The 18,065-nt window shown below is 38.2% G+C and overlaps 1 protein-coding gene across 1 annotated transcript in view; it reads left to right on the plus strand.

Annotated features, from left to right (window-relative positions):
- LOC117307043 (rho guanine nucleotide exchange factor 3-like) overlaps nucleotides 1-18,065 on the plus strand; it is a 52,634-nt gene that overhangs the window by 21,029 nt on the left and 13,540 nt on the right. Inside the window, exon 6 of the mRNA XM_033791680.1 lies at nucleotides 7,650-7,751. Coding sequence (XP_033647571.1) covers nucleotides 7,650-7,751 — 102 coding nt within the window. The remainder of the gene's footprint in view (nucleotides 1-7,649; nucleotides 7,752-18,065) is intronic.

Genomic DNA, 18,065 nt, shown 5'->3' on the forward strand with positions numbered 1-18,065 from the left:
TTGCCTCCACCCATTTTAATACTTGACATTTGCCTGGGTAGTACGTGGCCTTCATTAAGGGGGTGAATAGTCTAATATTGTAAGGGCAGGTGTACCTCTGTCTCCTGTTTTTAGGGCCGGGACTGATTGGGGAGTGATTGTATGTTTTCATTAATGACGTTCTGAAGGCCTAAATGGATCATTATGATTTCTCTGCTCATGGATTTTCTCCTGGTATGTATAATCTTAGCTTAAAGACACTGGACACTAATGGTAATTGTCAAAGACCAGTCTTCTCACTCGGTGTATCTCAACATATGCATAAAATAACAAACCTGTGAAAATTCGAGCTCAATTGGTTGTCGAAGTTGCGAGATAAAAATTAAAGAAAAAGCACCCTTGAACACGAAGTTGGTTGCTTTCAGATGCTTGAATTCGGGACCTCAAATTCTAATGCTGAGGTCTCGAAATCAAATTCGTTGGAGAATTACTTCTTTCTCGAAAACTACATTACTTCAGAGGGAGTCGTTTGTCACAATGTTTTATACTATCAACCTCTCCCAATAACTTGTTACAAAAAAAAAGGTTTTATGCTGATAATTATTTTGAGTAATTACCAATAGTTTCCACTGCCTTTAATTGTGAATGTGTTTTTGTGTGGCCAGAAATTTATTTTTGACTACAAGGTCCAGTTTTTGATGTGAGTTTTTATGTAAGATTAAGAAATAGAATGTTTATCCCGTTTCAATGATAATTTTAGAGCGGATAAACAATCCTAACAATTTTTACTAGGAGGGCCAATTAAAAAATACCATCAAAATTAAAAATAGTCAAGGATTTTTGTTTTGGGGCTACACAAACTTCTAAAAGTAGTATGGGACCTTGGAAAAAAAATTGTGTTGTTATGATAAAACTACATTTATAAATACATTTTACGTTTCCTTAGTAATGGTAGTTTCAATGACGTGCAGTATCAATTGTAATTTTATCTTCCAAAAAGTAGAATCTTAAATGCGTTTACTCCCTGTGTATTAAGAGCAAACTCTGTAACAAAAAGGTGCTAGTAGACAGTTTAGGTTATATATAATACTGTCTATAGACCGTATTGAGTATGACGTCACCGTTCAAATATCTGACCTACAAGATGGTGTCTGTGCGCGTGTGCGTGCATGTGCCGTAGAAATAAAACCGGAATGTTGCGTGCTGCGTGCTTCGATGATGTACGCGTTTGGACGCTCATACGGTTTGCCCTACAAGATGGCGACTTTTCATAGCAAAAAGTGATTATTCAATACGGTCTATTGTTCCCTCAAGCTATGGGTTGGTTACATTGATTTTTGAAAGAAAAACCCAAGATGGTGGACCAATGTGACTTTCTGTTAGCCAGTGCCAAAGATTATATAGCGCCGCAAGGCGCAAGATGCGGAACTCGGGATGTGAAATCCCACTGGACGCCATTTTGGCAAGTAACTATTTTGATACAACAATAGACCTGTGCAGATCAGTGCAGACAATGACCATTCCTATCAATGCATTCACAACAAAACATTCACTTGCTGAAATGGCGCCCATGCGTATTTCACGTTCCAACGATAGATAAAGCTTCAGTTCTGCATCTTGCGCCTTGCGGCGCTCTATAATCTTTGCCAGTGCCTACTTCAGCAGCTGATTTCATTAGGAACGCAGACCAAACTGCAAGTCACCAAACACACAAGGCCTGAAGGCCACTTCAAGGTGTGGGCTACAATTATTTTATTCCAGAGGCCGTTGCCACCCACTCCTAGGGCTGAAACAGGGTTACCCCCTTTACTGTCCATATATGCTCATCCTGAAAATCACGTCGAAATTTGGTTGGTAATCCTGTTTTTATCAGGGTAAAAATGTCATGCTAAGCAATTCTTTTTTTTTTGAACTGCCTCTAGCTACTGGGCAATCTCAGTAGGCTAGTTGGTATGACACTGCTCTAGAATTGCAAAGGTCGTGAGTTTGAATCCCACCCGAGTAATATGCCTGTGATTTTGTTCACAGGACTCGGGGAAAGTACTGAGTATTCAGTGAGTATATGGGTAACAACCAAAATTAATATTCTTTATCCTCGGTGCAAATTTAACATCTATCAAGTTTTTGTACTTTTAATAGCAGCTCTAAGAAACTGGGCCCAGGGCACAATTTCATGGGGAAATTTGCTAACCCTAAGCAAAGAATCTGCCCTTGCTGAAGCAGGGAATCCCGCACTTACGCCAAGCATGTTTCATGGGTTAGCGGGGAATGAGTGGCTTGTGTGTGAATACCCCACATTACTAGGCCTTTTTCGCTTGAAACACAGCTATGAATCCCAGTCGTGTAAGCTTGGTCAATATCACGATATTATCGAATATCGGGATACTAATTTGGAAACGATTTCGATATCGGATCAATTTGGTTTTAATCGAAATATCGATATATCACGATATATCGCGATATTGATTAAGTGTCGCAATATCACGATGTATTTCCTAGCTGAGACATCTTGCACCCCATAGGTTTGGATTAAAACCAAAAGAATAGGTCATTAGAACACCTATCTTTTGCTATGAATGTCTCTTCTACAACTTTCACTGGGCGTTTGAAGACTGATGATGTCAAATTTAATTAATCGCGATTATATCGAATATCGCGATATATTGTTGGCGATATATCGTGAATAAAATAAATCGATATCGCCCAAGCTTAGAGTCGTGACACCTGTGTCCTGAAGCAAGACAGTTAACCACGATGCTTCGTCCTTCGGATGGGTCGTAAAGCAGTTGGTCCTTTGTGTTGTGTAACCCACTGTGAACTTATTGAAAAGAGAAGGGGTTCGCCCCGGTGTTCCTGGTTTGATTGGCTGCATATTGCACCACAGCACCTTGTAAAACATTGCATGATGCTATGTAAAAGGATTAGGTCTCATAATTCAATCGTAGTCCTACAAACCTTGCAAGAAAATACTGAATGTTGAAGTGCCTTGACGGATATGCACGCTATATAAGAAGCCACTATTATTATGCTGATATTGTTATGAGTTCAACTTTTTTTCTAATTATTATTATTATTATTATTATTATTATTATTATTATTATTATTATTATTTATTTGGCAATTCACATAAAAATACAAAAAAACAAATAACTTATACGAAAAGGATAAAATTGACATATATATAACCAATCCCCATCAACTGACTGACAAAATGAACTGACTGACAAAATTGTACCCTTTAATATCTCTGTCCCGCCTAAACCTAAGAAGAATTTCCTAGAAGAGTGCGGGGTACATGAAGGAAAGAATTCATTGAAGGAAATAAGTGTCTGCACGCACAGCTTAATTCAGAATGTGTAGAGCTCCAAGTTAAGAGCCAAAGGTTCCTGATGCCCTATAGGGTCACTGGGTGGGACAGGGTATTTACTCATTGGAGTGAATAACAATCTGTCACATGTCATTAGAATCCAATGATGTGTTGGAGGCATAGAGTTGTATATAAGAACTAGAGGGCACATTGACCATTTTTTAAGTTGAACAAACAGGCATTGCTTAGCGTGTGTTTGTGGGGCCATTTTGTAAGTTGAAAAACACAGCATCGCATAGCATTCAATAAACACAAACTCCAACGTGTGTTTTTTATTCAACGCGCGTACAGAATGGCGCGCACGTGTCTCCTTGCGGTCATGTTGCGTTTGTGAAAGAAGCATCACCAGTGCGCCCTCTAGTAGCCATGTAAAATGATGCGAGGTCAAAGGTGATTATGTACGGGCAGCTCTTTTGGCTTAAATTCACGAACATTGCAGAGTGATGTCAGATATTCAAGGCCAGTATCAAGTCAGCTAATTAGCCAAAGTGAAAAATTTGGGGGATTTTATATTTTTACTTTTTACAATTCAAAATAAGACATAAAAATCACAGTAGGTGTAGGTCTATCATCTCTTTTTTAATAATTTCAAAAACATCTTGTACAGGGTAAAAGATCACAAATATAAAAAGCATTCACTGTGTAAAAGACCATCTTCAGTCTGAAATTGCTTGATGGAAGTTGTCCGAGGCATATATTAACAGAAATGATGACTTGATGAGAGCCTGCTGATTTGAAAGAGCAGTGTTCATTAAACTCTGGCGTCAACCGCAGCCTACGCTCTCAAAGAGAGTGATGAATATGATAACGTTCATGACGAGCTGATTGCAAATAGGAAAAGGTCTGATGATGCCGTTCTTGGAAATAGTCTTGCTTAAAGGATTTGGGTACTTTTGGTAACACAAAACACAATGTCCACAGATTTACATTAAACTTACACAGTTTAAAGATACTGAAAGTAGAAAGCGTGTCTTAAAATATAAGATGTTGAGGTGCTGTAGTTTTTGAGAAATGAGTAAAACAATGTCATGAAAATACGTGTTTTAGAATTTGAGGTCTCGAGATCAAGCATTTGAAAGCAAACAACTTCGTGTTCAAGGGTGTTTTTTCTTTCATTTTTATCTAGCAACTTCGACAACCAACTGAGCTCAAACTTTCACCGGTTTCTTAGTTATGCATATGTGAAAAGACTGGTCTTTGACAATTACCAATAGTCTTTGACAATTACCAATAGTGTCCAGTGTCTTTAACCCACATAGTTGACTCTTTTTGACCATGGTGCATGTACATGTACCCTTCGTGAAATCCCCAGTTACAAAGTTACATAATTCTCTTCATGTTAAATTAAGAATAATGAGATCTACTTGTACTTTCATAAAGGTGATAAGCAGAAAATACTGCTTGACAAATGTCTTTGCTTATAGCAAAAATCAGGCACCAGCCTTGAGTACTTGAGTACAGCTCATTTTGTAAGCAGTGTAATTTGCAGGCTTTTCATTGTGTCCTCAATTTTTATGCCCTGCCGGCGAAGCCAGCTGAGTATAGTGTTTGTCTTGTCCTACATTCCATCTGAGGATGAAGGCAGAAACAGAGGAGTAGTGCCACTTTAGCCATAATTAAAATATTATACAATGATCCTTATGTCACAAATTAGTGTCTCTCCTTGAGTACAGCTCATTTCGTAAGCAGTGTAATTTGCCGGCTTAGCATTGTATACTCCATTTTTTGAACTCTCACTTAGATAACTCGTACATATAAAACAACACGTTCTTAAAATCAATGGTTTCAAGCATTGGCTCATTGGCTGTTGATCTCCAACAACACTGTTCAATTTCTTTTTCTTTTGCGGACTGTTGTTTGACCATTTGACAGTTCTTGGTACGGTATTCATTTTGCCAATTACAAGTTGGCCCACATAATGACAACAATTGTGTTGACCACTTTTAAAGATAGCGGAAGCCATATTTTGTAAGGGGCAGATGAGATGGCGTAGGCATACCATGTACCAGCCTCAAGTAATTCCAGACCCCCACAAGTAAACTGCGGCTGTTTGCAGGGATGCAGGGGAGTCCATGCAAACGGTTTACCATGCGTCTCCATTGGATTTAAAGTACACACATTTGTTTCCTTCACCACATTGTGGTGATGTTTACATGTGACCTTACCCAACAAGTCCCCTCTTAATTTGTTAATGTGTGCTAACATCGTTTTGGTGAAATTTCAGCATTATGAAATTGTAAGAGATAAAAATTTGCATCGGGGATAAAGAATATTAGTTAGGGGTTTTTACCCATACACCGATTAGTGTTATCGCGTCTGTATACTCAGTACTTTCCTGAGTCCTGTGAAAAAATATCACAGGCATGTTACTCAGGTGGGATTTGAACCCATGACCCTTGCAACTCTAGAGCAGTGTCATTCTAACTAAGAGCAAAGGTCTTGAAAAAAAGGTCTTAAAATTTAATAAAAATGGGGTGTTTGGGTTGCGTTTAGTTTACCATTCTTGAGGCCGGGACTGAACTAGTGCTAGTTATGTGAATAGAAATGCCCCTTTGTACTGACGTCAGAAGAGGGTGACCACAGTACTCCAGTTACTAAACTAGCAGTTTGTGATAATCGTATGGTTTCATACATTTTGGGTCACCGGTCGTGCAATCAGCCTGTTGCTAAATCTTCATCAATCCGTTGCCACGGTAATCTTACAAAAAGTAACCAAAATGAAGGTTTTTTTTTTCTTTCAAATCTGGGTAGCTTACCCGGAAGGTGGAGCAAAGCTATTAAAACAAAAACTCAATTACAAGCTGGATTAGTGTGATTGGTGAAGTTAAGTCTTCAAAAGTTAAAGTTAAAAATGTATATCTAAATGCAATCCTCAGTTCATTGAGGACTTCACTTTAACTTCAAGAAGACCGTTTTGGTTGACGTCGGTGACCTTTTTTTTCCCCCGCAGTTTGGGTGCTTATATCAGGAATGGATCACTACTTGTAAGTGTGCTGCAGCCGATTTAACGAAACACTAGGATGAATCTCATCGAAATTCTTATCAAAACTTAGGATGGGTTCATTGCGTCCTAACATCTATGGTTTTAATTGGTCCTATAAATATCTATGGTTGCAGAACATAACTCGTCCTAAAGTCCTGTTAGCCGTGATGTATCTACTTGGAAACTATGAAGTATTTTACTGAAAACTTTCAAAATAAATTGTTTAATAAATCATCTTTGTCTACTGTTGCGGCATCCAACTTTTCAGCTGGGCCCAATTTCATGGCTCTACTTGCCGTAAGCAAAGAATCCGCTTAGGGAATTCCAAGCTTACGTCAAGCGTATTTCACGGGTTAGCCGGTAATTTTTTGCTTCTTCGCTTGCACGCAAGTGGAGAATAGTGATCATAAGCGCAGAATTCGGCGGTAAGCAGAGCCATGAAATTTGGTTCAGATCAGGGCCCATTTTCATGGTTCTGTTTACCGTAAGCACAGAGTCGGCGCTTACAGAAGCAGGGAATTCTGTGCTTACGGCAAGCGTATTTCACGGGTTAGCGGCTAATTTTGGATTTTGCGCGTGCGATCGCGTTACTAGGCATTCTCCGCTTACAAGGCTGGCGCAGAAGTTTGGCGCTTGCACGTAAGTGGGGAATCGTGATAGCAAGCGCAGAATTCGGCGGTAAGCTGATGAAATTTGGTTCAGATCATCTGATTTCCTTCTTTTAAGTGTGATCGGCCATTTTTTTATTTTATTTTTCAATTATAAAGTTGAATGTCTGCTAACAGGAGGATTGTTTTTCCTGAAGCAAATGTCACCGTGATGTAACTGCGGTCTCTTGTGGTATGAATGACATTTACCTGTTTACAGGAAGGGGTCACGTTATGTAATAAAAGAAAGCTCGCCTAAGCTTTTCATTTCCTCAAACGTTGCACATCTACGGTTAACATTAACTGCAAGTTGTTCTTGTTTTTTTTCTCAGTATTTTGTGGGAATGTATTGATTTGTTATTTTAATAGATGTTAAATTTGCATCAGAGATAAAGAATACTAATTTTTTTGTTTTACCCATATACACCGATGTGTGTTAGCACTGTATACTCAGTACGTTCCTGAGTTCTGTAGGGAAAAAAGGTTGTGGTAAATGTCATTGTAAAGGTTGTGTGTTCGAATCCCACCTGAGTAAAAAGCCTGTGATGTTTTTTTGCAAACACCGATGGTGTATTTGGGTAACACCAAAATGAAGATTTGTTCATTGTTCTAGAAAGTTTTTAAACTTATTATCAATTTGCTGTTATATTTTTTTCTTCTCTTTTGTCTGCAGGGTACCAGTACCAGACGGTCCCGTACGTTAACCAAAGTGACGTCACTAGCAACACTAGTGTCGCCCATTTCATCTGTAAAGAAAGTCGGACATGCACTTCAGGTGAGGAAAATAAAAAGTCAGGTCATGTCTGAATTAGCGGCTACAGCTACGGCTATGGCTAGATTTCCGCGTCATCGTGCGTTGAGGTATAGGACATCCTTAGCAACACCCTTAGCAACAGCCGTAGCCGTAGCTGTTGAAACCAATTTGGATTTGGTCTTAGACCCGAACCCCCTCCTCTTATACCCTTCCCAAATCCTTTAAAGGGAAGGTACATGTTTGGTAATTACTAAAAACAATTATATACTTCAAAACTGACTTGGTAACGAGCATTGGAGAGCTGTTGATAGTATAAAACATTGTGGGAAACGACTCCCTCTGAAGTAATGTAGTTTTTGAGAAAAGAGGTAATTTCTCACCAAAATAATAAAAGACTTCAAATCTGAAGGACACAAATTCGACCAACAAGGGTGATTTTTGTTTCATCATTTTCTCGCAACTTCGATGACCAATTGAGCCCAAATTTTCATAGGCTTGTTTTTTAATGCTTATGATGGGATACACCAAGTGAGAAGACTGGTCTTTGACAATTACCAAATGAGTACCTTCCCTTTAATATCCACCCTGCCTAAATGAAGGTATCAGAAGGACTGAGGGACAATCACTGGGCCAGACGTTGCAATCAACAATTTGGCATGGAGTGACAAGTAGGGAGATGAGGATGTTAAAAGATTGAGGTCCTGAAAGTCTAGTACCTGTGCAACACAACAACGTGTACATTGCCTTTAATAAATAAATAAAATAATAATAACCGTATTTATAATGCGCCTTTTGCCAAAGGATACAAAGCGCCAGGTATTATTACTGCAAGGAGTGGGGCGAATTTTTAAGATATAAGACCTAATCCTTAAGCACCATGTAATGGTTTACAAGGTGCTGTGGCGCAATATGCTGCCAATCCAGCCAGGAACACCGGGGCGAACCCCTTCTCTTTTCGATAAGTGCACTGGGTTCTTATACATGCGTTTACACAGCATGGTTTGAAAATCGTACGAAATGTACCACGTTCGAAAGGATAACAATTTGTTTCTACTGTCCAAAGTCACTTGCAAAATCTTTTCAAACATTGCAACAGTTTACTACCATGCTAAAATTAGCAAGAGACCCCAGTTAAATTGCTGCCGTGTGAATCAGCCTGATTATGTGCTCTACCCAGTGGTCTTGTTCCACACTCATTAAAATTACACGTGGGTGGGTGAGCCATTAATTACATGTACGTCAGTTTAATTTTTGTTTTGAGGTTATGTGTGCAAATCCCTTCCGTTAATAATCAAGTTTTTAGATAACTTAAGTTGGTCCAACACCACAACCTCTCTGGTAATATTGTCATTGGTTGTTTCCTTAACAACAGCCTTGGCTGTAAACACGTTGTTTACGTAGTTGAAATACAAGGTTTCCATAACCAAATACTTTTGCCGCTTGCACCCACTTTCCTCTCTCAGTCTACGTAAGTAGAAAATCTTTTTTGCAGAGTTCTTACTTTTTTACCAGTTTGTTTATTTCTGATGACTCCATCTGTCAAGGTGTAGTAATTTCTATTTCCGTACGGCGGCTCGTTTCTTCAACCGTGTTTCCTCATAGGAATTTGGTACGGTCATTTTTGCCACAGGGTGTAGTATGAAATTTAGGAGAAGGTTGATCAATTTAAACATGCTTCTGTTATGGTGGTTTTTTTAATTACCAGATTGACTCTTTTTTTCTAGATTTAGTAATATACATGTAGCTCAGCAAGTCTCTTGAGGTAACAGTCTCTGAAGATGACATGAAGCTTCAGTCTTCTGGCAAATAATTTAATTTAAGAAAAGTAAAAAGTAAAACAAGGTCACATTGGTTGGCATGGTTGGCTTGTGCGTAAAGCGCTCGCCTCTCACCAAGGTGACCCCGGTTTGATTCCCAGCCAGGGCCATATGTGAGTTGAGTTGTGCATTGGTTGTCTGCTGTGCAACGAGGGTTTTCCAGACCATCTTGTTTTCCTCCCTCTGGAAAAATCAAACACTTTTGATCTTAGCTGTGCTCCGTGGTCATAATGGGTTGATGTGGCTGGCAGCCAAAGGCACCCTTTCATGCCTCCTTCTAGAACACGTTGTAGCCGCATCCTTCGTAATTCAGCTCTTAGCTGCGAGTAGGGATGATTAGCCCCCCCCCCCCACAACATCATCATGCATTGCACAATTTTGCTGTGTAAAATGTTTACTATTAAATTGCGCGGTACCCGTTGCTAAAATAAAAGATGCAAACTGCCTCTAGCTACTGGGCAATCTCGATGGTCTATAGTTGGTGAGACACTGCTCTAGAATTGCAAAGGTCTCGGGTTCGAATCCCACTGACTGTGATTTGTTTTTCCACAGAGCTTGGGTAAGTTCCGAGTGTACAGTGCTTACCCGGTGTACAGGTAGAATCAAAAGTAATATTCTTTATCCCTGATGCAAATGTCCATTCATTAAAACTTGAAACCCCTCCTGCAAATGACCATTCAATATCATCCTCTAGCACTTTACTATTTACTTTTGAATAATATTTAAGGAAGATGCACAAATTTGGTTTATGTTATTTTGTGGTCAAGGCTATGACTAATAGCACCAAGAGAGCTTCTTTTTTTAGTTTCAATGTTTTGTTGTTTTCATAACTTTTGCAAATGGCATCATTACGCATGCAACATATTTCTGATGAGTTTGTACTTCAAACATGTTTTAATTGTACATTTGGCCTTACGCGTATCACGCAGTTTTTGAAGGATGAAGAGTCATTGCAATAACATTGTGACATGGTCACATTTCTGACAGGTATTTATGATTTCAAACAAGGCAAAAGAAAAAAACAATTAGCATACATTGTGTTGTTAAAAATACACACCATACCTTGTTTTTTCATTATTGTTATTGGTGTTCTTTTTCTGGTTGTTTGTGTATTTTTCTTTGTACGAAGTCAAGCATCTGTGAAAGCACACAACTGCGTGTGACCAGGGTGTTTTTTCTTTCATTATTATCTCACAACTTCGACAACCAATTCGACAACCTTTTTCTGGTTGTTTCTTTGCCAAAATCATATGCTTTAAAGGCGTCGAAGTTGCAAGAGAATAATGAAAGAAAAAACACACTCGTCACACAAGTTGTTTTGCTTTCAGATGCCTTCATTTCAAGACCTGAGCTAAAGTCTTTATTCAGTTCAGATATTTTAGTGAGAAATTATCTCTTTCTCAAAAAAGCAGTAATTTCAGAGGGAGCCATTTCTCACGCTTAATTGCCAATACATGTATATTCAGTTACTTTAAGTGGGATTGACTCTGCTATGGCACTGTGTACATGGCCACGTGCCTGACAAACATGTGTACACTGTTTTCATGAGTTTGTCAACAAACGCAAGCCAAGCGAGCACAATTTGACTTCCATGGTTGGTTGCATTATCTCTTAAAAGGCACTGGACACTAATGGTAATAACTCAAAATAATTGTAAGCACAAAACTGACTTGGTAACAAGCAATGGAGAGCTATCGATAGTATGAAACATTGTGAGAAATGGCTCCCTCTGAAGAAACATAGCTTTTGAGAAAGGGGGTAATTTCTCACTCAAATAATAAAAAACTTTCAGCTGAAGCCTTTTTATGCATCTGAAACCGCACAAAGTAATGCAACAAGGGTGTAGTTTCTTTCATTATTCTTTTGCAAATTGGATTACCAATTGAGCCCAAATTGTTCTCAGGTTTGTTATTTTATGCATACACTTGTGTATGTTAGGATACACCAAGTGAGAATTTTGGTCTTTGACAATAATTTACCAAACGTGTCCAGTGCCTTTAATATCTTGTGGGCTCTGATATTGTACACAACATCACCTGTCAGTAACAAGATAAACTATCTCATAGCCAACATCTTCTTTTGACAGCAGCACTAATGCTTTTGATTAAAGAGGTAGTTCAATTATACGAGTATCCTTTGTATGAATTACTACATGAAATGTCAACAGACCCATAGTAAAATATACAAACATGTTTATGTCTATTTTTAGCAAGGAATGTTTTTCTTATCTCATTTTCAAAATAAGCATGTACTTTTATTTTCTGCTGGGGGGGGGGAACTGTTTGCAATGTATATGCTACAGAGTAATTATTAATCAGAAAACAGCTTACATCAAACAGAAAATAATTAAAGCAATGCAAGCAATGCCATAGCCCTGACCAAAATATAATCAATTTAAGTGTCCATCCATGTAAGTGAATGAATACAAATTACAAAATTAAACAAGTGAGATCAACTTTAATCAAGTTTAAAAAGCAAACAGTAGTTAATGACCTGACGTTTGGACCCTAGCAGAGTCTTTCTTGAAGGCTCAATGACAGCGCAAACATTATAAAGTTTGTAAAATAAAAACAATGTTTGAAACACCTTGGAAAGGAAATGTAAAGTTACTGTACCTATATAAGAAAACAATTCAAGCATATTTACAAATGTATGTGATTTTAGGTTGAATTGGTCCAGAGGAAGATCGCTCGACTTCGGAGTCAGAGGTCCCCGATTCAATTCCAGGGATGTCAAATTTATTTTCTGTGCCTTGAACACCTATTAGGGAAGATATGTGCGCATTACAAGTCTTTATTGTTAGTAATATTGAGAAGAAAAAAAAAGAGGAATTGCTTTTTGATCTGAAGTTTGTTGAACGCACTGATGATGTATTTCAAGCGCTGCCATTGGAAGGGTCATTTGTCATACTTTTTTTGACAAGTTCATTTTGTTTCCATGATTAAGGTGTATTGTTAACAAAATGGCTTCTTTCTTCTCAAGTAAATATCCCATGATCAAAACGTTTTTATTCTTGTGCGCATTTATTGTGAAAAGTGACAGCTATCAGGGGCTTTGGTTTGAGGGAGTTTAAAAAGCAATTCAGATGGGATTAAAGTCCCAAGGTAACAGGGCTTTGACAAGTAGGCATTAAAAGTATACCACACCAAGAAACAAAAATATGTACTCCTACCAGTGAGGTAATTCCAGTGTAGAGTTCATTAACTCCCAAGGGCAGGTATTTTAATGCCTTAAGCAGACGCTGCAACCTTGGCCGCTGTGGTCCTGACAGGGGCTAGTTAGAATTCCACGCAGAAGTCCCCATCAGCGATTGGAGCAACTTTCCTCCCGTTGCGTGACTGGCGTCCATCAACGTCACACGGATGTTCCTACCAGTGATGCTGGTTTTGACCGGAAGAATTTGATCGTAGAGAGAATGATGATTGTGATGGAATGCTTGTTGTCCGTTAATACCACCAGGGAACACTGAGGTTTATTAATAGACATTTCCACCCATTGAGGAAGGAGTTGAGGAAGGGCTACGATTGGCAACTGGTAGTCCCGATGTGTGGGTTGGTGTTTACTGGGAATCTTTGTTGTTAAATCCAGCCTTGGGATTCCAATAAGCTGGTATTTGAAAAGACAAACTTGGGAAGGAGAACCTCATTCAGTTGCTAACTAGACGGCAGTAGACACCAAATGATTACAGAATCGACATTGTTTGTTGAGTTGTTTGAGGCTGCTTAAAAAGACACAAAGAATAGTCGAAACTGTCTGGACTTATTAGGAAAAGTGTAATCACTGTTAATCATGACTGGCACCCAAGTATTGGATTCTATTTTGAATACAAAACCCCACAGAAGTAATGCAGGAATCAGGGTAAGTTTTTTTCTTTTCATTTTTTTCCAAGGGCCACGACTCTTTTTTTTTCACAGATTTTGATTTTTACCTTTGGGCTAACTATGTTTTGTGGACTGCATTGAGGTTAAAGTCACTGAGCCAGCTGGCAATGCTGACAATGTTTCTTTGCTGTAAATATTATTCTAGGCATCACCATTGTTGTTGGGAGACTTCTTTCGTATTCTTTCTAATCTCCGTTAGTAAATGTTCATTTTTATTGTGTCAATTAGTATAGGCCTACAGCTACAGTAGGTGCATTTTGGGGCCTTTATCGTGATTTTCTTAACTTTGACAATATTACAAACAGAAATATTTTTGTGTGACCAAAAACTTGGCTTAAAGCCATTGGACACTTTCGGAACAAAACAAAAATGAAAAGTTCACAGATTTAAAAAATAACTTACAGGGTTTACAGAAGGTAATGGTGAAAGACAGCTCTTGAAATATTATTCCATGAAATGCTTTACTTTTTGAGAAAACATTTTACAATATCAATTCTTGATATTGAGAATTACGGATTTATTTGAAACACATGTCATGACACGGCGAAACGTGCGAAAAACAAGGGTTCGATGACTATTTGAGCCTAAATTTTCACAGGTTTGTTATTTTATATATAAGTTGTGATACACGAAGTGTGGGCCTTAGACATTACTGTTTACCGGAAGTGTTCGATGGCTTTAAGATTGAAACAATTTATTTTTTACTAATCCTATACTTTCATATTTTCAAGTAATGAAAATAATTTTATTATAATCATCTATTAACCCAATTCATGTGTCCTCATCACCCACAATCTTTGTTGTGCAAACTTTGGAGTCGCATCTGTCTCAGTGTAAAGTGGCTGGAAGGCGACGACCATGTCTTCATGGGCAATTTTACTCTCAAAATTATTTTTTTTAAAAATCATATATTGCCCCAATTCATGTGTCCTCGTCACCCACAATCTTGTTGCGCAAACTTTGAGGTCAGATCTTTTTTAGTGTGAAGTGGCTGAAAGGCGACAACCATGTCTTTGACCGCAATTTGACTCTCAAAATAATTTTTTTTAAATCATCTATTAACCCAGTTCATGTGCCCTCTTCACCCACAATCATTCTTAGTTGTGCCAATTTTTTAGTCGGATCTGTCTCAGTGTTAAGTGGCTGAAAGGCGATGACCATGTTTTCACATGCAATTTGACTCTCAAAATAATTTTATTATTATCATATATTGCCCCAATTCTGTGTCCTCATCACCCGCAATCTTTGTTGCGCAAACTTTGGAGTCAGATCTGTCTCAGTGTGAAGTGGCTGGAAGGCGACAACCACATCTTTGAACTCAATTTGACTCTCAAAATAATTTTGTTAAAATCATCTATTGCCCCAATTCATGTGCCCTCTTCACCCACAATCATTCTGTGTTGCGCCAATTTTGGAGTCAGCTTTGTCCTACTGTGATTGGTGGAGTGGCTAAAAGGCGACGACAATGTCTTTGAACCAATTTGACTCTCAAAATTGGGCAGACAATAGCTGCATGTGACGTCATTACAATAAGTCTCAAGGGGTTTAGGAAGATAACATTTTGATTTATTAAGAGTAATAATTTGACTTTTATTGCTGGTTATCCATGTAGTTGTTTTCTGTTTATTACATTGTCAGTTTCCTGTTGGTGTCTGTGTCACAATTACTGCATACATTACTGCATACATGTGGGGGGCAGCCCTTCAATATTTGGAAAAATAGACCAGCTGACTAAAATGAAACAAAAGGTTTGAAAGTTTTGGATAAAACAAAACACTGTCATGGAAAATGGTCTGTCCGTGGAGATATGAAAGGAGGAAAGTTCGGTCAGCTTGGTTTGGTCCAATAATTTGAGTTGTGGACAAATATTTACTCTATAATAACTGTCCAATTAGTGTGATTTAACATTGAAAAAAAAAAACTGTGGGGTAATATTGTAAGACGGGGGGTAGGGCAATTTAAAAACAATTGTTTAATGAGATTCTTTGTATGTATTCTTAAAAACTTAGTTTGGGTTTTCCAATGACATTTTACTCGGTGTGTGCCTCATGCTTTAAATGGTTTGAATTGAAGCTTGTGTGATTAAATAATCCCAAATTAACTGTGTTCTTGAAAACTACGTCATACACTTGTACATGTATATCTTGAGAAATAATAACTGTCCAATTAGTGTGATTTTGGCATTGAAAAACAAAAAACTATGGGGTAATATTGAAAGCCATGGGGTAGGGCAATTTAAAAACAACTGTATAATGAGATTCTTTGTATGTATTCTTAAAAACCTTAGTTTGGGTTTTCCAATGACATTTTACTTGGTGTGTGTCTCATGCTTTAAATGGTTTGAATTTAAGCTTGTGTGATAATAGTAAGATATTGTGGAGTTTTATGAGATTTCTATTGATGCTTGCAACTAAGATGCTGTCAATTTCACCAAAATCTTCCTAACTTAGGATTAATCTTAGTACTTAGGACGAGTTTTAAAAGTTCCGTATCCATAGCAAAAGGATGCCTTGAACCTATCCTAAGTTAGGCAGCTGCAGCTGATTTCACAAAACGCTAGGATTAATCCCAACTTGAGTTAGGACGAGTAACCCATCCTAACTTAGGATGGGTTCAATGCGTCCTACGTATTTGGATAGGGAACTGAACCCGTGCTAAGTCCTAAGATTAATCCTAAATTAGGAAAAGTTTGGTGAAATCGATGGCTGGTTGCTTACTCATCCTACTTGAGTTAATCCTAAGCGGCGCTTTGTGACATCGGCCGCAGGTCCTTCATATAAGCAAAGGAATGTGAGATACGCTTGAGATAGACGCAAAAATGTCCTTCTTCCGTAGGCGCTGATTCTTTGCTTACGGTATAGACGATGTGACCTCTGACGTCACTCCAAAACCATAACATGATTCGCGCGCATACTGCATAATGACTACGCCTCTTTTTGCCCGGCGAAACATGACGTAAACAGTGTTTTGTCAACAGAGGGCAGTTTGAATGTAAACATGGGTCACATCGTCTATAAAGTAGAGCCATGCATTCGGACCCTTGTAGAGCCATGAGTTTGGACCCTTGTCTGGTGATTGGTGAAGCAAGTAATTATAGCAATGTGTGTGCTGAATAAACAAAGTTGCAGTTTTGACTTGAAGCTTGTGTGATTAAATATGATGGACATACGATTTGAGATTTTTGGAAAAGCCATTAAAAATCGTAATGTTCGTTTCTACTACTTAGGAAACATTCACACGCACATGTACTGTAATGGGCTGTGGTGTGAGCGGGATATAATGGACTGTTATGTAGACTTCAAACACTCTGTTGAGCAGGCAATGGATTTCCCCCCAAATCAATGGTCACTTTGTGCAACGGGTGTTTGTGAATGTCAATTCCTGTCTTAAAGATGCACAGTTCTTGTGTGCATTTAAAGGCACTGGACACTAGTGGTTATCACTCACAAATAAAATGTAAGCAGAAAAATTTACTTGGTAATGAGCAATGGAGAGCTGTTGGTAACATAAAACATTGTGAGAAACGGCTCCCTCTGCAGTAACATAGTTTTTGAGAAAGAGGTAATTTCTCACTCAAATATTAAAAGACTTGCAGCAGTTTACTATGCATCTGAAAGCACACAAATGTATGCAACGAGGGTGTTTTTTCTTTCATTGTTGATGCAACTGTGATGACAAATTGAGTGCAAATTTTCACAGATTTGATTTTTTCTGAAAAATGCATATAATGTTGGGATACACCAAGTGAGAATATTGGTCCCATGACAATTACCAAACATACTCAGTGCCTTTAATGGACAGTTTCTCTACAGGTTTTTTCAAATTATTATCAGCATAAAACTTCACTTGGTAACGAGTAATGGGGAGAGGTTGGTAGTATAAAACATTGTGAGAAACGGCTCCCTCTGAAGTGACGCAGTTTTCGAGAAAGAAGTAGTTTTCCACGAATTTGATTTCGAGACCTCAAGTTTAGAATTTGAGGTCAGGAAATCAAGCATCTGAAAGCACACAACTTCGTGTGACAAGGGTGTTTTTTTCTTTCATAGTTATCTCGCAACTCCGATGACCAATCAAGATCAAATTTTCACGGGGTTTGTTATTTTATGCATATGTTGAGATACACCAAGTGAGAAGACTGGTCTTTGACAATTACCAATAGTGTCCAGTGTCTTTAACACACATACTTAGTATACATTGTACATGTTCACCTTTTCGGAGAAGCAATTACTTAGCTTCTCTTCGGCATTGCACAAAATACATTTCGAGAAACATGTTTGACACCAAGGCTTCGCAATTTTCCTAGAATCGAGAACTTCATACATCTTTTATCGATTCAGTTTGCTTTAATTACACATGTCGAGACCTACGTGTAGATATCACAACATCGCAATTTAGTTGTCATGATATTTATATCAGTGGACTCAGTATATCAGTTACATCTCTTGTATGTTTGTTATGGAGTCCAAGTATTTCGTTGCAGCTACCAGCCAGTTTTGACTTGAAGCCAAATCACCCGTGAAGATTTCGCTGAAAAAGAAGTAGACATGTTCATTTAGAAGATGAATAACAAAAACCACACTTCAAAATTTAGAAGAAATAATGGTAATGATGAATCAAAAGTTCTTATGGTTTTAAAA

Source organism: Asterias rubens, chromosome 2, assembly GCF_902459465.1.
Source record: "Asterias rubens chromosome 2, eAstRub1.3, whole genome shotgun sequence".
Classification (NCBI taxonomy): domain Eukaryota; kingdom Metazoa; phylum Echinodermata; class Asteroidea; order Forcipulatida; family Asteriidae; genus Asterias; species Asterias rubens.